The 24,395-nt window shown below is 45.3% G+C and overlaps 1 protein-coding gene across 3 annotated transcripts in view; it reads right to left on the bottom strand.

Moving 5' to 3' along the window:
• IL6ST (interleukin 6 cytokine family signal transducer) overlaps positions 1–24,395 on the bottom strand; it is a 127,990-nt gene that overhangs the window by 51,684 nt on the left and 51,911 nt on the right. For 2 of the 3 annotated variants that reach the window (XM_063962519.1, XM_063962511.1), the window contains exons 4-10: positions 23,980–24,100; positions 20,342–20,464; positions 12,365–12,534; positions 5,114–5,265; positions 4,449–4,608; positions 1,702–1,784; positions 428–632 (exon numbers count right to left, since the gene is read on the bottom strand). In XM_063962519.1, coding sequence (XP_063818589.1) covers positions 428–632; positions 1,702–1,784; positions 4,449–4,608; positions 5,114–5,265; positions 12,365–12,534; positions 20,342–20,464; positions 23,980–24,100 — 1,014 coding nt within the window. The remainder of the gene's footprint in view (positions 1–427; positions 633–1,701; positions 1,785–4,448; positions 4,609–5,113; positions 5,266–12,364; positions 12,535–20,341; positions 20,465–23,979; positions 24,101–24,395) is intronic. The other variant, XM_063962528.1, reaches the window with a different exon arrangement.

The raw sequence follows: 24,395 nt of genomic DNA on the forward strand, positions 1-24,395 counted from the left end.
TCAAATGAGCAAAATTGTCCAAATGAAGCATAGGATTAAACTGCCAGGAGGAGGACATGACAGGCAATGACGTATACCCAGAAATGGAAGCCGGCATTAATTGGTAATTAATTGGTATGGAGGAGAGCCGCAATGACAGGCAACGTGGAGGAGAATACAGAATGCGGTAGCCGGAGACTACCCACAAAAACAACCAAAATACAACACAATGCTGCATAAGAGTAGAGAAATATTATCGGGGGAAATAAGTGGTAAGTACCCGAATTCACATAAAATAAAAAATTAAAAAAATAATGAAGCATCCTGTCCACAACCTGGGATAATAATTACAAATAACCACAATGATCAATTTATTTTATAAAAGGGGACTGGTTAGGTCAAAAAGCGCTACACAGAGACAAAACATGCACTATGTATGAATACGTACCAAGATTTGCAGCTGGAATAATCAAAGTAGTTGCAGTAGAGGTACCGTAACTGTTAGAGGCGGTGACTGAGACTTGTAAAGAGGATCTGGAGACTGTAATATTATAGCTTGTGCCACTTACAATGACAGAGTCAACTGTCTTTGAGCCTTTCTTAATGCTAACATTGTATGTCAGTATTATGCCATTAGCGTATGACGGTAAAACCTAGTTAAAGAGAAAAAAAAAGTAACGTTTTATTTTATTTCAGTTATGACCAAACAGATAATATAAAGGTATATGCCTTTTACATACTGTAGCCCACACACCAGAAAACACGGTGATGTGTTGTAGAAGAGAGAACCATACCACTATCTTGGCTTTCTTGGAATGTGATAATTATTCTCTTATTCACATAAAACTCTGCTACCATATTTTAATGACATACTACACGCCACCACATATATGTATGCATTTTTATACATAACACCTTATCACCATATCCTCATGATCCCTACAAATCATTTTCTTCTTCCTTTGTATGGACGTTCCAGTGATAAAAACAAATACAGGAAAGAATCTCTAGTGTAGAAAAAGATTTGGATTCTCTGGGGTCTATTTACTAAGCATTGGATGGAGATAAAGTCGCTGGAGTTAAAGTCCCAACCAACCAGCTCCTAACGGCCATTTTTCAAACACAGCCTGTGACATGGCAGTTAGTAGCGGATTACTTTATCTCCATCCAAGGATTAGTAAATAGACCTCTATGTTTGGTATGCACTATTCATATCCATGCAGGCGCTGGTGATGAGCATACTGCATTACAGGTTGAGTATCCCTTATCCAAAATGCTTGGGACCAGAAGTATTTTGGATATCGGATTTTTCCGTATTTTGGAATAATTGCATACCATAATGAGATATCATGGTAATGGGACATAAGTCTAAGCACAGAATGCATTTATGTTACATATACACCTTATACACACAGCCTGAAGGTCATTTTAGCCAATATTTTTTATAACTTTGTGCATTAAACAAAGTGTGTGTACAGTCACACAATTCATTTATGTTTCATATACACCTTATACACACAGCCTGAAGGTCATTTAATACAATATTTTTAATTACTTTGTGTATTAAACAAAGTTTGTGTACATTGAACCATCAAAAAACAAAGGTTTCACTATCTCACTCTCACTCAAAAAAGTCCGTATTTCGGAATATTCCGTATTTCGGAATATTTGGATATGGGATACTCAACCTGTATTAGGCTACAATTACATTCAAATATTTACCTTCCACATCAACCAAACAACCCTCTTCCCTTCTTCGTCTTCATCACTGATCTTTCTCCAAAGTTCTGGACCACGGGATGGTGCTGGAGAATATAGAAAGGGACAAAGTTAAGGCTGTTCTTATTTAACTTTTTGAAAGTTTCCTATTGTACTTTAGTTGTGGCTCTCTCTTGGTGGCAGTAGAGCATCGCAGAACTGCCCATCTTTACATTCTAACATTAAGGAAAATTCTGTAACATTGTTGTGTGTGTGGTGAAGAACAAGGGTAGAATTAGGTAATTGGTACAAAGTGGCCACTGCCAAGGAAACCACGGAGATCACCAAAGGAGGAGTGTGGTTGCTCTTCAATAATCCATAAAATCATGGCAACCGCATTTTCCCAGCTTCGGAATGGCTCTCACCTAACTTTAAGAGTAAGCTATCACACTAGGAACACTGCAATGCTTTTACAGCTCACAGCTTGGGAAGGGATAAGCATTTATAGCACTCCATGTGACAGAACTAAAATGATGGATTTCAATTAGAAAATGCTTTATCCAGAGCTCACTTGAGACTATGAGAGACTATTGCATCCAGTCCACCGGATCACTACATGTGGAGATGGTAATTCATGTAAGTGTAGGAATAGTCCTAGTGGTTGTCTGGCAAAAATCATGAGATCAGCAACATGATCTTGCAAGTGCTGTTACTATACTGTGCGATGGCCAACCCTGGTCCTCAAGAGCTACCAACAGGTCATGTTCTCCAGGTCTCCTCACAGAATCACAAGTGAAGAAATCAGCTCCACCCGTGGATCTTTTAAAATGTGTCAGTGAGTAATGAATACCCCTGTGCACCAGCTAGGTGATCTGGAAAACATGAACTGTTAGTAGATCTTGAGAACCAGGGTTGGGTACCCCTGCCCTAGGTCATGCATAGGAGTCCATTCAAACAGTTAAGTAAAACTCTGGGTCACCAGCTACCACATCTGTCCTCAAGCAAATTGCTGATCCTTAAAAGATTAGCAAGCGGGATAATAGAATGGACAGGTACTCCCCACTGGGTTATGAAGGAACATCCTAAGGACTGAGAAAGATTTTGTAAAGGAAACACAGAGCCTTGATAGGAAACTGGACGGCTCTATGTCCAGTACAGGGGAAAATAGGCTCAAACTGGACACCTTACAATGGGAAGAATGACACTCATTATTACATAGAAATAAACCAATTCTCTGCTGAGGTGTTTCTGGCAATCACTGTCAAGAAATTTTGCCAATGCTGCATCATCAGAGGGTGAAACTGGTCAGACTCAAAGAAGTCCTGTGTGTACTAAGCAATTTAAGGATCTTAGGAATTTTCCAATGAGTTGGAGGACTGATTCCATCCAGGGAAACTAAAGCCCTGTTCGCACTGGGCGACCTCCTCTAATTAGCAATCAGCACTATAATCGCCGATTGCTAATAAGCGGAAATCGCCAGTGCATACACACTGAACGATAATATTCAGTGACGTCAACCCCCGCTTTCCCCAAATAAGCAGTTCAATGACATTGTCGAAATTGAGCTGCATGTTCGGTACATAAAGCCTGAAAAAGGGTGGCCCGCGGGTGGCGGCATCGTTCAGGCATACAAACTAGACTATATGAACAATAGATCTTTTAAAAAAAGATGGTTATTGTTCATATAGTCTAGTGTATCGCCAGGTGTGTATGGTGCTTAAGACAGCGGGAAGGTAAGGGGAGAGGACATCATGGATAGAGGACTTTGTACCAATTACTCGTACATCAAACGGTAACAAGACATGGTTTTGCCAATGGCCTTAGCAGGACATTTAGAAACAAACAATGTAAACCTATCAGTTGTGGGGCAGATGTATTAACGCGGAGAAGGTATAAGGAAATGATAAAGCAGTGATAAATGAAAGGTGATAAACACACCAGCCAATCAAGCTCCAATATGTAAATTAACAGTTAGGAGCTGATTGGCTGGTGCGTTTATCACTTCCTTATGCCTTCTCCCCGTTAATACATCTTCCCCAGTGGCCTGTATTAGCAAGCAACACGCTATTGCTGTATATCTGATTCCGTGTAACATATACTAATCATTGAGAATTCCTTCTCAACGAGGGCCGTCAGCAGAGTGAGAAAAGTTAGCTGATGCATTTCACCTTTACAGAAACCCATTACCCTGAGGGGGTAACACTGCTGAAGAGGTGACCACAGAGTTTCTACAATAGAAACCAAATCACTTCTTATGTTATGTGGAAGAGGAGTGTTTTGGCACTTTCTTTTTTGTGCAATCTGTTTTTATTAAAGTGAATAGTAAGAGGGTACAAACAAGAAAGGATACAGAATACAGAACACAAGCCTGTTTGAGCAATACTTAGATGCATGGCTCACATAAATCTAAAAAACACATCTGTAGATAAGGCCTAGCCAGTACCTGATAGACATTACAGCAAACATAAAAGGGAGATAATGTGTCAATGAGCAAACATTACCCTGTACTGTAAACACAAAGCAAGAAAAATGTTGGCACTTTCTTAAATGACCCTAACTACAATTACAAAAACCATTTTTAGTTTTTCACACAATTTCAAAAGTCAAAGCAATATAGTTAATGCATCATCATTGTTCATTTATTAGGCCCCAGAAATTCCATAGCGCTGGTCAATCAACATGCAGATCAACCACACATGAATAGAATGTCAGGACAAGACAAAAGGTTACAGAGGGCCCGCCAATGAGAGCTCACATACGACATGACTTACTAGATTCCGGTGTGGTGGCAGTATACTCCTTACTCCAATTACTCCAGAAGCCAGTATCTTCCTTTTGCTTACAGCGAAGAGAAATGACATAAGCTGTGTATGGCTGCAGACCTTGCAGTGTGTAGGAAGTTCTGAGGGAGTTTATGTCACTTGACGGAACCTGGTAAGAGAAATGCAGGTTGTGTCACAATGCGGCACTTCAGGACATTAGAATTTTTTTATTCTTTTATTTTTTGAAAGATATGAGTGATAAAAAAAAAACCAAAAAAAAAAAAACCACACACGGGAAAAATGCTCTACAGGTCTACATCTTGCATTTGCTTTTCATTTTCAGAAAAATGCTCTCCAGTAACCAATGCACATCTTAAATCTTAAAAACACTACGATAAATAATTCAGTTAATCTTGCTGTAGGTATATGTAGGCTCGTCATAATATCTTTAATCCCGGACACCTAGGATTTACACAAGTTCTGTGCCTGGCTAAATTCAAGCCTGCATTTCACCTGGTAGTACTCAGCCACCGAGCCTGTGTAAATCATAGGTGTCCCGGATTAAAGGGATATTATGGAAAGTATACACTTTCAGTTTATTGCATGCATAAACAGCATTTAACTATGTCATGAATAGCCTCCATCTGTATATTGTGCAAGTAAGAGACAGTTACCTCTTCCCATTCTGTGCTGTCGCTGGTCCGATAACGCAGGTTATATTTTAAAGGCAAGTTGTACGTCATTGGATTTTTCCACTCAATTTTTAAAGCCTTTTGTAGCTCTGCAGCAGATACCACTCGCACAATTTCCGGAGGATTGGGCATAACTTCATTTATAGAATAAGATGTATAGATATAAAAAAAAAAAAAAGATAAAAAAAATAAAATACATTACATACATTGATTTGTCAACTCGCACATTAATGCAAACTTCAACCCAACTTACTAAACACACGTACGTACGTACGTACGTACGTACGTACGTACGTACGTACGTACGTACGTACGTACGTACGTACGTACGTACGTACGTACGTACGTACGTACACACAGTATGGGCGTGGCCGGGAAGGACATGGATGACTCGCTGTAATCTGACATCAAGTCCGTTAGCTCAAACACTGAGGAGACTGTTTGCTTACTAAGTCGTGTGGAACGATTCACCAGCTGCTATCCGGAGGCTCTAGGGAACCGTTCGTGAGCTTGCTGTCTTAAACTAAGATGTATGTGAGCTTTTACCTTTCTATTAAATTACCTGTTCTACTTGCTCATTGAGTGCGCCTTCACTCTTTTTTAGTGTGTGTGTGTGTGTGTGTGTGTGTGTTTTTTTTTTTCTTTCTTCTTCTTCCCGTGAATAGTGAACATCTTTGGGACCAGCACTAGTATAGATCCTCAGGACAGGCTTTGCTCATTTTACCTGGAACATCCCACTGGTCACACCTGCACCTTTTCTTGAGAGACCCGTATCTGCCTGCATCCTGTGACCACAAGAGAAGCGGCAAATGCTACTCCGTTCTCCAGATGTTCTGGATTGAGCGGAGTGTGTCCAAGTTAAACCCTCTGTCAGCTATCCAGTGCAGACTGGTCCATAGTTAGGGACCAGTGGGAATTAGCCAACACTTCCCAGGAAGTTTGCAGCAGCGTGTGTCCACACATCCCCAGAAGTAAATGGTTCCAGGTGGTGGTGGTAGGAGAATGGGAGAAGTGGCTCCAGATGCTGGTGTAGGAGCCTGGTGTGGCAGAGAGTTACCAGCACACTAGGCAATGGAAGGAGTCAGTAAAAATAAGAATTTACTTACCGATAATTCTATTTCTCATAGTCCGTAGTGGATGCTGGGAACTCCGAAAGGACCATGGGAATAGCGGCTCCGCAGGAGACTGGGCACAAAAGTAAAAGCTTTAAGACTAGCTGGTGTGCACTGGCTCCTCCCCCTATGACCCTCCTCCAAGCCTCAGTTAGGATACTGTGCCCGGACGAGCGTACACAATAAGGAAGGATCTTGAATCCCGGGTAAGACTCATACCAGCCACACCAATCACACCGTACAACCTGTGATCTGAACCCAGTTAACAGCATGATAACAGAGGAGCCTCTGAAAAGATGGCTCACAACAATAATAACCCGATTTTTGTAACTATGTACAAGTATTGCAGACAATCCGCACTTGGGATGGGCGTCCAGCATCCACTACGGACTATGAGAAATAGAATTATCGGTAAGTAAATTCTTATTTTCTCTGACGTCCTAGTGGATGCTGGGAACTCCGAAAGGACCATGGGGATTATACCAAAGCTCCCAAACGGGCGGGAGAGTGCGGATGACTCTGCAGCACCAAATGAGAGAACTCCAGGTCCTCCTCAGCCAGGGTATCAATTTTGTAGAATTTTACAAACGTATTTGCTCCTGACCAAGTAGCTGCTCGGCAAAGTTGTAAAGCCGAGACCCCTCGGGCAGCCGCCCAAGATGAGCCCATCTTCCTTGTGGAGTGGGCATTTACAGATTTTTGGCTGCGGCAGGCCTGCCACAGAATGTGCAAGCTGAATTTTACTACAATTCCAACGAGCAATAGTCTGCTTAGAAGCAGGAGCACCCAGCTTGTTGGGTGCATACAGGATAAACAGCGAGTCAGATTTTCTGACTCCAGCCGTCCTGGAAACATATATTTTCAGGGCCCTGACAACGTCTAGCAACTTGGAGTCCTCCAAGTCCCTAGTAGCCGCAGGCACCACAATAGGTTGGTTCAGGTGAAACGCTGAAACCACCTTAGGGAGAAACTGAGGACGAGTCCTCAATTCCGCCCTGTCCGAATGGAAAATCAGATAAGGGCTTTTACAGGATAAAGCCGCTAATTCTGACACGCGCCTGGCCCAGGCCAGGGCCAACAGCATGACCACTTTCCATGTGAGATATTTTAACTCCACAGATTTAAGTGGTTCAAACCAATGTGACTTTTTGGAACCCAAAAACTACATTGAGATCCCAAGGTGCCACTGGAGGCACAAAAGGAGGCTGTATATGCAGTACCCCTTTTACAACGTCTGAACTTCAGGGACTGAAGCTAGTTCTTTTTGGAAGAAAATTGACAGGGCCGAAATTTGAACCTTAATGGACCCCAATTTCAGGCCCATAGACACTCCTGTTTGCAGGAAATGTAGGAATCGACCCAGATGAATTTCCTCCGTCGGGCCTTACTGGCCTCGCACCACGCAACATATTTTTGCCAAATGCGGTGATAATGTTTTGCGGTTACATCCTTCCTGGCTTTGATCAGGATAGGGATGACCTCATCCGGAATGCCTTTTTTCCTTCAGGATCCGGCGTTCAACCGCCATGCCGTCAAATGCAGTCGCGGTAAGTCTTGGAACAGACAGGGTCCTTGCTGAAGCAGGTCCCTTCTTAGAGGTAGAGGCCACGGATCCTCCGTGAGCATCTTTTGAAGTTCCGGTTACCAAGTCCTTCTTGGCCAATCCGGAGCCACGAATATAGTGCTTACTCCCCTCCATCTTATCAATCTCAGTACCTTGGGTATGAGAGGCAGATGAGGGAACACATACACTGACTGGTACACCCACGGTGTTACCAGAGCGTCTACAGCTATTGCCTGAGGGTCCCTTGACCTGGCGCAACACCTATCGAGTTATTCCCAACGGTTTATAATCATGTGGAAGATTTCTGGGTGAAGTCCCCACTCTCCCGGGTGGAGGTCGTGTCTGCTGAGGAAGTCTGCTTCCCAGTTGTCCACTCCCGGAATTGCTGACAGTGCTATCACATGATTTTCCGCCCAGCGAAGAATCCTTGCAGCTTCTGCCATTGCCCTCCTGCTTCTTGTGCCACCCTGTCTGTTTACGTGGGTGACTGCCGTGATGTTGTCCGACTGGATCAACACCGGCTGACCTTGAAGCAGAGGTCTTGCTAAGCTTAGAGCATTGTAAATGGCCCTTAGCTTCAGGATATTTATGTGAAGTGATGTCTCCAGGCTTGACCATAAGCCCTGGAAATTCCTTCCCTGTGTGACTGCTCCCCAGCCTCGCAGGCTGGCATCCGTGGTCACCAGGACCCAGTCCTGAATGCCGAATCTGCGGCCCTCTAGAAGATGAGCACTCTGCAACCACCACAGGAGGGACACCCTTGTTCTTGGTGACAGGGTTATCCGCTGATGCATCTAAAGATGCGACCCGGACCATTTGTCCAGCAGGTCCCACTGGAAGGTTCTTGCGTGGAATCTGCCGAATGGGATTGCTTCGTAGGAAGCCACCATTTTACCCAGAACCCTTGTGCATTGATGCACTGAGACTTGGCTCGGTTTTAGGAGGTTCCTGACTAGCTCGGATAACTCCCTGGCTTTCTCCTCCGGGAGAAACACCTTTTTCTGGACTGTGTCCAGGATCATCCCTAAAGTCGTCGGAACCAGCTGCGATTTTGGAATATTGAGAATCCAATCGTGCTGCCGCAACACTACCTGAGATAGTGCTACACCGACCTCCAACTGTTCCCTGGATCTTACCCTTATCAGGGAATCGTCCAAGTAAGGGATAACTAAAATTCCCTTCCTTCGAAGGAATATCATCATTTCGGCCATTACCTTGGTAAAGACCCGGGGTGCCGTGGACCATCCATACGGCAGCGTCTGAACTGATAGTGACAGTTCTGTACCATAAACCTGAGGTACCCTTGGTGAGAAGGGTAAATTTGGACATGAAGGTAAGCATCCTTGATGTCCCGAGACATCATGTAGTCCCCTTCTTCCAGGTTCGCAATCACTGCTCTGAGTGACTCAATCTTGAATTTGAACCTCTGTATGTAAGTGTTCAAAGATTTTAGATTTAGAATCGGTCTCACCGAGCCGTCCGGCTTCGGTACCACAACAGTGTGGAATAATACCCCGTTCCCTGTTGCAGGAGGGGTACCTTGATTATCACCTGCTGGGAATACAGCTTGTGAATGGCTTCCAAAACTGTCTCCCTGTCAGAAGGAGACATCGGTAAAGCCGACTTTAGGAAACGGCGAGGGGGAGACGTCTCGAATTCCAATTTGTACCCCTGAGATATCACCTGAAGGATCCAGGGGTCTACTTGCGAGTGAGCCCACTGCGCGCTGAAATTCATTGAGACGGGCCCCCCACCGTGCCTGATTCCGCTTGTAAAGCCCCAGCGTCATACTGAGGGCTTGGCAGAGGCGGGAGAGGGTTTCTGTTCCTGGGAACTGGCTGATTTCTGCAGCCCTTTTCCTCTCCCTCTGTCACGGGGCAGAAATGAGGAACCTTTTGCCCGCTTGTCCACGAAAAGACTGCGTCTGATAATACGGCGTCTTCTCATGTTGAGAGGCGACCTGGGGTACAAACGTGGATTTCCCAGCTGTTGCCGTGGCCACCAGGTCTGAAAGACCGACCCCAAATAACTCCTCTCCTTAATAAGGCAATACTTCCAAATGCCGTTTGAAATCCGCATCACCTGACCACTGTCGTGTCCATAACCCTCTACTGGTAGAAATGGACAACGCACTTAGACTTGATGCCAGTCGGCAAATATTCCGCTGTGCATCACGCATATATAGAAATGCATCTTTTAAATGCTCTATAGGCAAAAATATACTGTCCCTATCTAGGGTATCAATATTTTCAGTCAGGGAATCCGACCACGCCAACCCAGCACTGCACATCCAGGCTGAGGCGATTGCTGGTCGCAGTATAACACCAGTATGTGTGTAAATACATTTTAGGATACCCTCCTGCTTTCTATCAGCAGGATCCTTAAGGGCGGCCATCTCAGGAGAGGGTAGAGCCCTTACAAGCGTGTGAGCGCTTTATCCACCCTAGGGGGTGTTTCCCAACGCACCCTAACCTCTGGCGGGAAAGGATATAATGCCAATAACATTTTAGAAGTTATCAGTTGTTATCGGGGGAAACCCACGCATCATCACACACCTCATTTAATTTCTCAGATTCAGGAAAACTACAGGTAGTTTTTCCTCACCGAACATAATACCCCTTTTTGGTGGTACTCGTATTATCAGAAATGTGTAAAACATTTTTCATTGCCTCAATCATGTAACGTGTGGCCCTACTGGAAGTCACATTTGTCTCTTCACCGTCAACACTGGAGTCAGTATCCGTGTCGGCGTCTATATCTGCCATCTGAGGTAACGGGCGCTTTAGAGCCCCTGACGGCCTATGAGACGTCTGGACAGGCACAAGCTGAGTAGCCGGCTGTCTCATGTCAACTACTGTCTTTTATACAGAGCTGACACTGTCACGTAATTCCTTCCAACAGTTCATCCACTCAGGTGTCGACCCCCTAGGGGGTGACATCACTATTACAGGCAATCTGCTCCGTCTCCACATCATTTTTCTCCTCATACATGTCGACACAAAAGTACCGACATACAGCACACACACAGGGAATGCTCTGATAGAGGACAGGACCCCACTAGCCCTTTGGGGAGACAGAGGGAGAGTTTGCCAGCACACACCAGAGCGCTATATATATACAGGGATAACCTTATATAAGTGTTTTTCCCCTTATAGCTGCTGTATTGTTTATACTGCGCCTAATTAGTGCCCCCCTCTCTTTTTTAACCCTTTCTGTAGTGTAGTGACTGCAGGGGAGAGCCAGGGAGCTTCCCTCCAACGGAGCTGTGAGGGAAAATGGCGCCAGTGTGCTGAGGAGATGGGCTCTGCCCCCTTATCGGCGGCCTTATCTCCCGTTTTTTTATGTATCCTGGCAGGGGTTAAATGCATCCATATAGCCCAGGAGCTATATGTGATGTATTTTTTTGCCATATAACCCAGCGCCCTGCACCCTCAGTGACCGGAGTGTGAAGTGTGCTGAGAGCAATGGCGCACAGCTGCGGTGCTGTGCGCTACCTTATTGAAGACAGGACGTCTTCTGCCGCCGATTTTCCGGACCTCTTCTGCTCTTCTGGCTCTGTAAGGGGAACGGCGGCGCGGCTCTGGGACCCATCCATGGCTGGGCCTGTGATCGTCCCTCTGGAGCTAATGTCCAGTAGCCTAAGAAGCCCAATCCACTCTGCACGCAGGTGAGTTCGCTTCTTCTCCCCTTAGTCCCTCGATGCAGTGAGCCTGTTGCCAGCAGGACTCACTGAAAATAAAAAACCTAATTTAAACTTTTACTCTAAGCAGCTCAGGAGAGCCACGTAGATTGCACCCTTCTCGTTCGGGCACAAAAATCTAACTGAGGCTTGGAGGAGGGTCATAGGGGGAGGAGCCAGTGCACACCAGCTAGTCTTAAAGCTTTTACTTTTGTGCCCAGTCTCCTGCGGAGCCGCTATTCCCCATGGTCCTTTCGGAGTTCCCAGCATCCACTAGGACGTCAGAGAAAGATGGTTACTGAGAGCGAGATGGAATATCTAGGAGTGGTGAAGTTAAGCCCACCACTCCGGTTACTCAGGGACGAGTAACCACCTGCTATTCTATCAGTGGCATAATCTGTGATCACCTGGTGGGGTGAAGTCATCTGGTCACACAATCTGTATGCATGCTAACTGAAAAAATGTATGGTAGTACATTACTCCTGCTGTTTAATGAATATTAAATCTATATCATCCATCACACACACACTTTATAACATGGATACAAAATACTGCAAACATATGAAGGAATTATAACACACGTATGTATTATGTGTGTAAGTACATATGAAACCACACATCCTACAGATCAATTGTTCCCATCCTCGGTCCTCAAGTATCCCCAACAGTTTCGGTTTTCCAGGTCACCCAGCAGGTGCACAGGTGTATTCATTACTCACTGACATTTTAAAAGACCCACATGCGGAGCAAATTATTTCACTTGCAATCCTGTGAGGAGACCTGGAAAACATGAACTGTTGGGGGTACTTGAGGACCGAGGTTGGGAACCAATGCTACAGATGATGACTAATAGAATGGATATAGAGAGGAATATTTACGTATATCAATAACATCTGTTGTTATCCGGTCTGATTCAACGGTGCAAAGATCATTCTTGGCTTCCACTGAGAAATTAGTGTCAATGTAGTACTGGAAGTCCGGATATGTTAATGTGCAGGAATGGTTGGTTTCTTTAGCCTCACAGTCCTTCTGTGGTTGATTATTTCTCCTGTAAACCGGAAAAAAAGTCTGGTATGATATATGTAGAAAATATAAATGTATAAACACCAAAAAAAAAAAAAAAAAACAACAACAAAAACTCACATGATGTACAGAATGGGTTAAATACTGTATATTTGCTTCTGGGATTTACATGTACAGGGGTAAGGACCTCCCCCCCAATAGCATGACTGGAGTGAATGCTATACACAGGGTCATGGCCAGTGCACCCCTTCCTACAATCTGAGGAAGGGAATGGTCAGTTGCAACGTGGAGAAAGAAAAAAATAAGAATTTACTCACCGGTAATTCTATTTCTCGTAGTCCGTAGTGGATGCTGGGAACTCCGTAAGGACCATGGGCAATAGCGGGCTCCGCAGGAGACTGGGCACTCTAAAGAAAAGATTAGGTACTATCTGGTGTGCACTGGCTCCTCCCTCTATGCCCCTCCTCCAGACCTCAGTTAGGGAAACTGTGCCCGGAAGAGCTGACATTACAAGGAAAGGATTTTTGGAATCCAGGGTAAGACTCATACCAGCCACACCGTACAACTTGTGATAACCTTACCCAGTTGGCTCATATCAATAACCCTTATTTAGCAATAACTATATACACGTATTGCAGAGAGTCCGCACTTGGGACGGGCGCCCAGCATCCACTACGGACTACGAGAAATAGAATTACCGGTGAGTAAATTCTTATTTTCTCTGACGTCCTAGTGGATGCTGGGAACTCCGTAAGGACCATGGGGATTATACCAAAGCTCCCAAACGGGCGGGAGAGTGCGGATGACTCTGCAGCACCGAATGAGCAAATACAAGGTCCTCCTCAGCCAGGGTATCAAACTTGTAGAACTTTGCAAAGGTGTTTAAACCCGACCAAGTAGCCGCTCGGCAAAGCTGTAAAGCCGAGACCCCTCGGGCAGCCGCCCAAGAAGAGCCCACCTTCCTTGTGGAATGGGCTTTTACTGATTTTGGATGCGGCAGTCCAGCCGCAGAATGCGCCAGCTGAATCGTGCCACAGATCCAGCGAGCAATAGTTTGCTTTGAAGCAGGAGCACCCAGCTTGTTGGGTGCATGCAGGATAAACAGCGAGTCAGTTTTCCTGACTCCAGCCGTCCTGGCTACATAGATTTTCAAAGCCCTGACTACATCAAGTAACTTGGAGTCCTCCAAGTCCCGAGTAGCCGCAGGCACCACAATAGGTTGGTTCAAATGAAACGCTGATACCACCTTTGGGAGAAATTGGGGACGAGTCCTCAATTCTGCCCTGTCCATATGGAAGATCAGATATGGGCTTTTACATGACAAAGCCGCCAATTCTGACACACGCCTAGCTGAAGCTAAGGCCAACAGCATGACCACCTTCCACGTGAGATACTTTAGCTCCACGGTCTTAAGTGGCTCAAACCAGTGGGATTTCAGAAAATCCAACACAATGTTAAGATCCCAAGGTGCCACTGGAGGCACAAAAGGGGGCTGAATATGCAGCACTCCCTTAACAAACATCTGAACCTCAGGCAGTGAAGCCAGTTCTTTTTGAAAGAAAATAGATAGGGCCGAAATCTGGACCTTTATAGACCCCAATTTTAGGCCCATAGTCACCCCTGACTGTAGGAAGTGCAGAAATCGACCCAGCTGGAATTCCTCTGTTGGGGCCTTCCTGGCCTCACACCAAGCAACATATTTCCGCCATATACGGTGATAATGCTTTGCTGTTAATAATGCTAATAATGATAATGTTAATAATGATAATGCTAACCTTTATCAGCGTAGGAATCACTTCATCTGGAATGCCCTTTTCCGTTAGGATATGGCGTTCAACCGCCATGCCGTCAAACGCAGCCGCGGTAAGTCTTGGAACAGACAGGGCCCCTGCTGCAACAGGTCCTGTCTGAGAGGCAGAGGCCATGGGTCCTCTGAGATCATTTCTTGTAGTTCTGGGTACCAAGTTCTTCTTGGCCAATCCGGAACGATGAGTATTGTTCTTACTCCTCTCTTTCTTACTATCCTCAGTACCTTGGGTATGAGAGGAAGAGGAGGAAACACATAAACCGACTGGTACACCCACGGTGTCACTAGTGCGTCCACAGCTATCGCCTGAGGGTCCCTTGACCTGGCGCAATATCTTTTTAGCTTTTTGTTGAGGCGGGACGCCATCATGTCCACCTGTGGCAGTTCCCAACGATTTGCAATCTGTGTGAAGACTTCTTGATGAAGTCCCCACTCTCCCGGGTGGAGGTCGTGTCTGCTGAGGAAGTCTGCTTCCCAGTTGTCCACTCCCGGAATGAACACTGCTGACAGTGCTAGCACGTGATTCTCCGCCCATCGAAGAATCCTTGTGGCTTCTGCCATTGCCATCCTGCTTCTTGTGCCGCCCTGGCGGTTTACATGGGTGACCGCCGTGATGTTGTCTGACTGAATCAGCACTGGCTGGTTTCGAAGCAGTGGCACTGCTTGACTCAGGGCGTTGTAAATGGCCCTTAGTTCCAGTATATTTATGTGTAGTGAAGTCTCCAGACTTGACCACTGTCCTTGGAGGTTTCTTCCCTGAGTGACTGCCCCCCATCCTCGGAGGCTTGCATCCGTGGTCACCAGGACCCAGTCCTGTATGCCGAACCTGCGTCCCTCGAGAAGATGAGCACTCTGCAGCCACCACAGCAGAGACACCCTGGCCCTCGGGGACAGGGTGATCAGCCGATGCATCTGAAGATGCGATCCGGACCACTTGTCCAACAGATCCCACTGAAAGATCCTTGCATGGAACCTGCCGAAGGGAATTGCTTCGTATGAAGCCATCATCTTTCCCAGGACTCGCGTGCAGTGATGCACCGACACCTGTTTTGGTTTCAGGAGGTCCCTGACCAGAGATGACAATTCCTGGGCCTTCTCCATCGGGAGAAACACCTTCTTCTGTTCTGTGTCCAGAATCATGCCCAGGAAAAGCAGACGCCTCGTAGGAATCAGCTGCGACTTTGGGATATTGAGAATCCAGCCGTGCTGTTGCAACACTTCCTGAGAGAGTGCTACGCTGACCAACAACTGCTCTCTGGACCTCGCCTTTATGAGGAGATCGTCCAAGTACGGGATAATTATAACTCCCTTCTTCCGAAGGAGTATCATCATTTCGGCCATTACCTTGGTAAATATCCTCGGTGCCGTGGACAGGCCAAACGGCAACGTTTGGAATTGGTAATGACAGTCCTGTACCACAAACCTGAGGTACTCCTGGTGAGGTGGGTAAATGGGGACATGCAAGTAAGCATCCTTGATGTCCAGCGACACCATAAAATCCCCCTCTTCCAGGCTTGCAATAACTGCTCTGAGCGATTCCATTTTGAACTTGAATTTCTTTATATAAGTGTTCAAGGATTTTAAATTCAGAATGGGTCTCACCGAACCGTCCGGTTTCGGTACCACAAACATTGTGGAATAGTAACCCCTTCCCTGTTGAAGGATGGGGACCCTGATTATCACCTGCTGGAGGTACAGCTTGTGAATTGCCGCCAGTACTACCTCCCTTTCCCTGGGGGAAGCTGGCAAGGCTGATTTGAGGTAACGGCGGGGGGGGGGGGGGGGGAGGGTTGGAGAGTCGCTTCAAACTCCAGCTTGTACCCCTGAGATACAATTTGTACAGCCCAGAGATCCACCTGTGAGCGAACCCACTGGTTGCTGAAGTTTCGGAGACGCGCCCCCACCGCACCTGGCTCCGCCTGTGGAGCCCCAACGTCATGCGGTGGACTTAGAGGAAGCAGGGGAGGATTTTTGTTCCTGGGAACTGGCTGCATGGTGCAGCTTCTTTCCTCTACCCCTGCCTCTGGCCAGAAAGGATGCGCCTCTGACCCGCTTGCCTTTCTGAGACCGAAAGGACTGCATTTGATAATACGGTGCTTTCTTAGGCTGTGAGGAAACCTGAGGCAAAAAAGTTTACTTTCCAGCTGTCGCTGTGGATACGAGGTCCGAGAGACCGTCCCCAAACAATTCCTCACCCTTATAAGGCAAAACCTCCATTTTTAGAATCAGCATCTCCTGTCCATTGCCGAGTCCATAAGACCCTCCTGGCAGAAATGGACATTGCATTAATTCTAGAGCCCAGCAGGCAAATGTCCCTCTGGGCATCCCACATATATAAGACGTCTTTTATATGTTCTAGGGTTAGCAAAATAGTATCCCTGTCGAGGGAATCAATGTTGTCTGACAGAGTATCAGTCCATGCTGATGCAGCACTACACATCCAGGCTGAAGCAAGAGTACCAGAGTGTGTATACACAGACTTCAGGATAGCTTCCTGCTTTCTATCCGCAGGCTCCTTTAGGGCGGCCGTATCCTGAGACGGCAGGGCCACCCTTTTAGATAAGCGTGTCAGCGCCTTGTCCACCCTAGGGGATGTTTTCCAACGTAACCTGTCCGTTGGCGGGAAAGGGTACGCCATCAGTAACCTCTTAGAAATCACTAGTTTCTTATCAGGGGAACTCCACGCTTCTTCACACAATTCATTTAATTCATCAGATGGGGGAAAAGTCACTGGCTGCTTTTTCTCCCCAAACATATAAACCCTCTTGGTAGTAACCGGGTTAACGTCAGAAATGTGTAATACATCTTTCATTGCAGTAATCATGCATCGGATGGCCTTTTTAGACTGTAAATGTGTCTCATCATCGTCTACACTGGAGTCGGACTCCGTGTCGACATCTGTGTCAACCATCTGAGATAGAGAGCGTTTATGAGCCCCTGACGGTTTCTGAGTCGCCTGGGCAGGCGCGGGCTGAGACCCCGGCTGTCCCAAGGCTGCAGCGTCATCAAACCTTTTATGTAAGGAGTTGACATTGTCGTTTAAGACCTTCCACATATCCATCCAATCAGGTGTCGGCCCCGACGGGGGCGACACCACACTTATCTGCCCTTGCTCCGCCTCCACGTAACCTTCCTCATCAAACATGTCGACACAGCCGTACCGACACACCGCACACACACAGGGAATGCTCAGACTGCGGACAGGACCCCACAAAGTCCTTTGGGGAGACAGAGAGAGAGTATGCCAGCACACACCACAGCGCTATATAACACAGGGATTTTCACTTACAATAAGTGATTTCCCAATAGCTGCCTTATATGACAATTTGCGCCTAAATTCATGTGCCCCCCCTCTCTTTTTCACCCTTCTTGTACCTGGATACTGCAGGGGAGAGCCTGGGGAGCTGCTTCCAGCGGAGCTGTGAGGGGGAAAATGGCGCTGGTGTGCTGAGGAAGAAGGCCCCGCCCCCTCAGTGGCGGGCTTCTGTCCCGCGTTTTGTGTATGTTAATGGCGGGGTTTTTTACATATATACAGTACCAGACTGTATATATGTATTTTTAATGCCAAAAGGTATTTTAATTGCTGCCCAGGGCGCCCCCCCCCCCCCAGCGCCCTGCACCCTACAGTGACCGGAGTGTGTAAGTGTGCTGGGAGCAATGGCGCACAGCTGCGGTGCTGTGCGCTACCTTAAATGAAGACAGGAGTCTTCTGCCGCCGATTTCGTCGTCTTCACTCTTCTGTCTTCTGGCTCTGCAAGGGGGACGGCGGCGCGGCTCCGGGAACGGACGATCGAGGTCAGGTCCTGTGTTCGAACCCTCTGGAGCTAATGGTGTCCAGTAGCCTAAGAAGCACAAGCTAGCTGCAAGCAGGTAGGGTTGCTTCTCTCCCCTCAGTCCCACGTAGCAGTGAGTCTGTTGCCAGCAGAAGCTCACTGAAAATAAAAAACCTAATAAATACTTTCTTTTCTAGCAAGCTCAGGAGAGCCCACTAGGAGCACCCAGCTCTGGCCGGGCACAGATTCTAACTGGGGTCTGGAGGAGAGGCATAGAGGGAGGAGCCAGTGCACACCAGATAATACCTAATCTTTTCTTTAGAGTGCCCAGTCTCCTGCGGAGCCCGCTATTCCCCATGGTCCTTACGGAGTTCCCAGCATCCACTAGGACGTCAGAGAAATTACTGTGCGTGTGTGTGTGTGTGTAACCGGGGCCGTATCTGTGAGGAGTTTGTATGTTTTCTCCATGTTTATGCTGGTCTCCATTGGGTACTCCGGTTTCCTCCCAAACGCCAACAGATACTGATAAGTTAATTGGCTGCTAAAATGTGTGTGTGTGTGTGTGTGTGTGTGTGTGTGTGTGTGTGTGTGTGTGTGTGTTATGGAATTTTAATTGTAAGCTCCAATGGTATAGGGACTGATGTGAATGACAAGTATTCTCTGTAAAGCCCTGTGCAATTGGTGGCGCTATATAAAATGAAAATACTATTATTGCTTTGTTGAAACATCTCTCACTAATTACACATAGTGGAGACGACATCGCGTGGACTGAATATTCAAAAGAATTCAGCCTATGGTCAGTAATGGCATTAGTTTCTCAGGAACTAAAGTAGCCAAATATTGGGGGTCATTTCCAAAAGCACAACCACCTGCAGGATGCCCCTAAATTTCAGTAAAACAATCTGGGTCTAGGCAAAGTTACAGAGGATTAGATGGCAGCTTTCGGGAAGAGCAGAAATGCTCACAGGGAAAGGGGGCATGAGTTGGCGCACCAATGTGCATGCTCTGCCCATGTGTTGCAGAAAGAAAGATTTCTGACCTGGTATAAATGAGTGGAGAGTGATCGTATATACGGGTAATTCTTGCAGTGTGAAAGGGTGTATGGCTTGTTACACAACACAAAGATTTTGCGCGGATCAGAGCCTGGATCAAATTTTATGTCTAGGTGCAGATTGTCCAACGTTAAACAAAGCTTCATATAAAAAAAATAAAATAAAATAAAAAACTTCCATGTATAATAAAGGCAGCCCCACCACAACTATGAATATTTTATGCGATAAAAGGAAATGTTTTATTTAATGAAAGTTGCAGCATGTTGAACTTTGATGTGATCTAACATTAGTACACAATGTGACTTTGTAGATGTTACTGCCTCTCTGTACACACAGGTGAGCCTGTTTGCAGAATCACCAGAGGGGAGAGCAGGCACACTGATCCCCTGAGAGACATGACACAACATGACATGACTAAGGCATGCTGCAGCTGGCACCCAGTGTACCTCATAAATGAGAACCAGGCATTCCCACCTCGGCCCTCAAGACACACTAACAGGGCAAGTTTTAGTGATATCCAGGCCTCAACCTCAACACAGATGGATAAATCAAAATGACCAAGGTACTAATTAAGGGGTCTATTCATGAATCAGTGAAAAGTGGTTGCCATGGGCAATTTCTCCACAATCAGCTGCTCTCTACAATTTTATAGTATGCAAATTTTAAATGTTACGTCAATTCTGATTGGTTGCCATTGGCAACTTGTCCACTGGCTCACTTCTCAAACTTTTCACTGCTTCATGAATAGACCCTTAAGTCAACTGTGCCGAAGCAAGGATATCACTAAAACCTGCATGGTTAGTGTGTCTTTAGGAACACCTGCAATAACATAAAGAACACCAGTCACCACCCTATTGCAGAGCAATCTAAAGACCACTCTCCAGAAACAAATGAGAAACCATCTGCCCACTTTCTGTGGGGGTGATGACGGAGCTCTCAACGATTACACCATGGCCCCACCCACACTTGCCACCTCCACATTACTCCTGGTATAACCCAAAATGGCTGCCTCCATTGTGTGTAGGCAACCTCTGCATTTTAGCCATCTACATTATAAAAAAAAACAAAAAACCTAAGAATAAGAAAACCTCTACAATGTAAAAATGAAATAAAAACAAATGTAAAATGATGGAAATGAATGATGAAACCCACATGATCATCATCGCTTGTTTAGAATTTTACATCCCGAGACCACCTTACCTTGGTCTCTGGGTTTTGGAATACTCATATTTGGAAAGGGTCCTCCCTTTTGCCCTAGAAGCAGGGTAGCTAGTTATGTTGCTTTGCATCAATGTGGGGCTATTGGCCTCGTCCAATATGTTCCTACAGTAAGCAGCAAAGACAAGCACACACAAGAGGAAGACAGCCCAGAGGGTTAGACAAGCTAAAGAGAAAGCATGGAAGACATTGGTTATAGATCAGGAGAAACAGTGCACAAGGTTAATAAAGAAAGCTGCAGAAAGCCTAAGCATGGCTCAGCGTCTGATTACAGGAGAATCACATAGAGCAGGCAGAGTTTAAAAGGGAACTCTATATATAGATCTCCATACCTGATATGGAATAGGGGCTACTTAGGACTTTAAGGTCTCATTCCATCAAAGGATGTCGGGAAGGGGGGGGGAGGTCGAGGGGTGTTCTGACCATACTGTAAGCGTTACTGGTTCCTCTGTATGCCAATCAGAGCTAATCATCTGAAGATAGCATATAGATGATTTACCAGCATTTTCTTCTGACCCATGGATTGCTGTACCACCCCTAAGGCCAGCACAGATACATAATATCTACTCTGCAATCAGCATTTCCAGGGGGGAATTCCCACAGACAGAATTCTTCGTAACCACTTCCTATATAAAGCAGGAGAAGCCCAGCGTCCCTTTAATTACAGTTAAAAATAAGCAATATGTTTGTACGTTCTCCTCTAACAGCTGAAATAAAGTAATATTTGGGGGTCTCAATGACCAAAAAAACAGCTTTTCCTCATTGTAGCTGGTGAAAACAATCATTTTCATTTCTCTATATCTAGCAAACTGAAAAGCAGAGAATTTACCTATGTATCTGCTTTTTCATTTCGCTTGTCCTATTCCTTGCGCCCCTGTAGGCAGCAGTGGGGACTGTGCAGGAATAGTATTTCTAGAGATGTGAAGAGCTCAGCTTGTTCAAAACAAAGTCTTACCTGGGTGGCGTAATGCTTCCGCTAAGCGCTTACAATGTCCAATCTCATCCTCGCAGTATTCCAATCATTTACTGTGCATGCGCAGCCTAACGATGGCTCATGCATGCAGTGTTTGAAATTGGTTGATTGCTATTGGTACACATGCACTGACTGAAATCAGATAGATTGTGGCCTGGCCTTACTATCTCGCACATGCGCAAAGGAGGAAACAATTTCACTTGCATCAGGACTACACTGGTGCCAAGAATTACTCAGGACCTATCTGACGGGTGCTACTTTACCAATTACACACAAACATGGAGAGCAAAAAGCAGCAAAAAATGTGACAATACTTTCCAGACAAAAAAATGCGTAAGTGTATAAATAGACCCCTTAATAAGAGATCAGCCAAAAGAGAAAAAGTCTGCTTGAAATGTGGTCACGCAAAAATTCAACAGCCACTATTCACAGTACTGCAGGAAATCTACTAGATGTAATGATCATACTAGATTACTATTATATGCAGACAGGGGCAAATGTACTAAGCCTTGGAGAGTGATAAAGTGGACAGAGATAAAGGGTAGCTCCGCCCCCATGACCCCCGAGAGCACACAGTCCGGCACATGCGCAGGCAGGACGCAACAGCTTCGATGAGGTGTGTGCTGGACAAAACTGCATTGCTTGTCCCCTGGATTCCGCAGTGCATTGTCGGAGAGGCGAGTATACATGAATTGCTACTTATGGAAGCTATATATCGCATCTAACTGATGCGATGTATAGTGATAACAATTCAGTTTACACTTTGTACATGAATAGACCCCATAGTACCAACCAATCCGCTCCCAACTGTCATTTTTCAAACATGAAAGTGGTAAAGTGGAAGGTGATAACACACTAGCCAGTCAGATCCTAAAGGGGGGTACTCACGGAGAGATCCATGCTTAAAATCTAAGCAATCTGACTAGATTGCTTAGATTTTAAGCACAGATCACTCGTGTGTACCCCTCTCAGCGATAGCGATGCGCGGCCCCGCACATCGCTATCGCCGGTGCTAGATTGGCCTGCATGCAGGCTCAATCTAGCACGTCGCTCATTTCACCCGCTGGGTGAAATGAGCGGCCCCCCATCCTCCTCCGCATCGCTCAGCACACATCTCTCCCGTGTATATGGGCCTTAACTGTCATTTTTCAAACCTAGCCTGTAACATGACAGTTAGGAGGTGATTTGCTTGTACTCTATCTCTCTTCAAGGTTAATACATCTTCCCCATAGAACATAACACCTAACTAACACAACATGACCACTGCACATTGTCAGAATACAATACCACTACAAGCTGCAGACATCAGACGCTATGCCTTCCAGATGTACCAAGCAGTGCAAACTGTGAAGAAAGTTGCACATAGCAAACAAATCAGGTTGTGTCTATCATTTTATAGAATGGACTTGATAAATGCTACCCTGAAGCTGATTGGATGCTATGGACAACTTCTCCACGGCTTAATACATCTTCACATATACTGTATGCAGTTCTATTACACCCTAAGTTACCCAATTTGTGTTATGTGATTCTACCTAATAACTTTCTACCCCAGCAGGAAACCGCTGCACTCATCACCTGCTGAATCCTGCTCATTAGTCTTCTAGCACATAGTGGGTCCGACTCAGTTTCAAGCAAGCACATTTGTATGACAAAGGAGTCTTGGTGCAAAACGAATGCAAATTATCCATGAAACACAATAAATAGTAACTATTTCTTCTAGAACAGTATGTGAATATACAAAAGGCTGCTCAGCAAGCTGCTGCTTCAAGTGGCTATCCGGATGATAGATCTACAGTAAAAAGATAAACTACCAACAGGTCGACTCCAAATGGTCGGCATGGCCAAAAGCTAGACTGTGCTTTTTTTTTATTCAAGTTTTCATCATTTACCATCCACGTTGACTACGACTGGGAATAGTAACCTTACCTGAAACGTGACAAGCGAAGTGAGCCCACAAGTGTACACGTTTCCACTACTTTGGATCAGATATGGTGAAATATACAAAGTGACACAAAAAAAAAAACCAACCTTAAGTCAACCACTTTTACGTTGACCTTTTATACCCGTCGACCTTTTCTACTGTCTACCTTTTCCATGCTGACCTATTTTACTGTCTATCTTTTTACTGTAGATTTTTTGGACTACACTATTTAAAGTGGACATGTCACTTACACACATTGAAGGCAGCCATTTTGTGGGAGGAGACAATACATATGAGTATGCAGACGTCCTAATAAATTATTTGGCTGCATTCTCATGAATAATTCATGACAAAATGGCCGCTTGTGCCGTGTTTAAGTGACTGTTATTCAGGAAGAAGTTACCAATATACAATTCCGCTTAGTTTTCACTAAGGAACAGTGTGAAGACTGCATAAGCATTTCAGGCTGATGTATCAAGCAGTGAAGAGTGTGGAGAAGAGATACCTTTGAGAATTTGCCACTCTCATCCAATCAGCTTGGAGATGGCATGTATCACATAGATACATTATACAAAATCATAGGTAGCAGCTGGTTGGTTAATAGGGGAAATGTCTCAACTTCTACTCTTTTCATTACTTGATACATCAACCCCCTAGTTAACACAGATTGCACATAATAATCCAAATCAAAACCAACTGCAATTATAACCAAATTTCCATTACCATGTTTGTTTTACAGTGTATTGCGTGGCTATTATAGTTGGTCTCCCCGGGTTCCATGTACAGGTCAACTTCTCTAGGTTATAACAAATACAGGACAGGTTGCTAGGCTTTTCTGGAGGTACTGAAAAATACAATGAACGCATCTTAATAACATAAATGTGTTTTAGAATTTATTTATTAACATTTATATGCACTAGCACTGTTTCCCAAACTCCAGATTTCAGGGACAATCATGCAGAAGTCCAAATGGTCAAATCAAATTGACTGAGGTACTAAATTAAGTCACCTGTGCTCAAGAATGGATATCCTTAAAATCTGGTCTGCAATAGCGGAGTTTGAGAAATAAAACGGTGATAAAATGAGACTGAGAAAAAAAAAAAACACAGCTAAGAGGTAATCAAAAGTTATGCCATTTT

This window comes from Pseudophryne corroboree, chromosome 1 (genome assembly GCF_028390025.1).
Source record: "Pseudophryne corroboree isolate aPseCor3 chromosome 1, aPseCor3.hap2, whole genome shotgun sequence".
Taxonomy (NCBI): Eukaryota; Metazoa; Chordata; class Amphibia; order Anura; family Myobatrachidae; genus Pseudophryne; species Pseudophryne corroboree.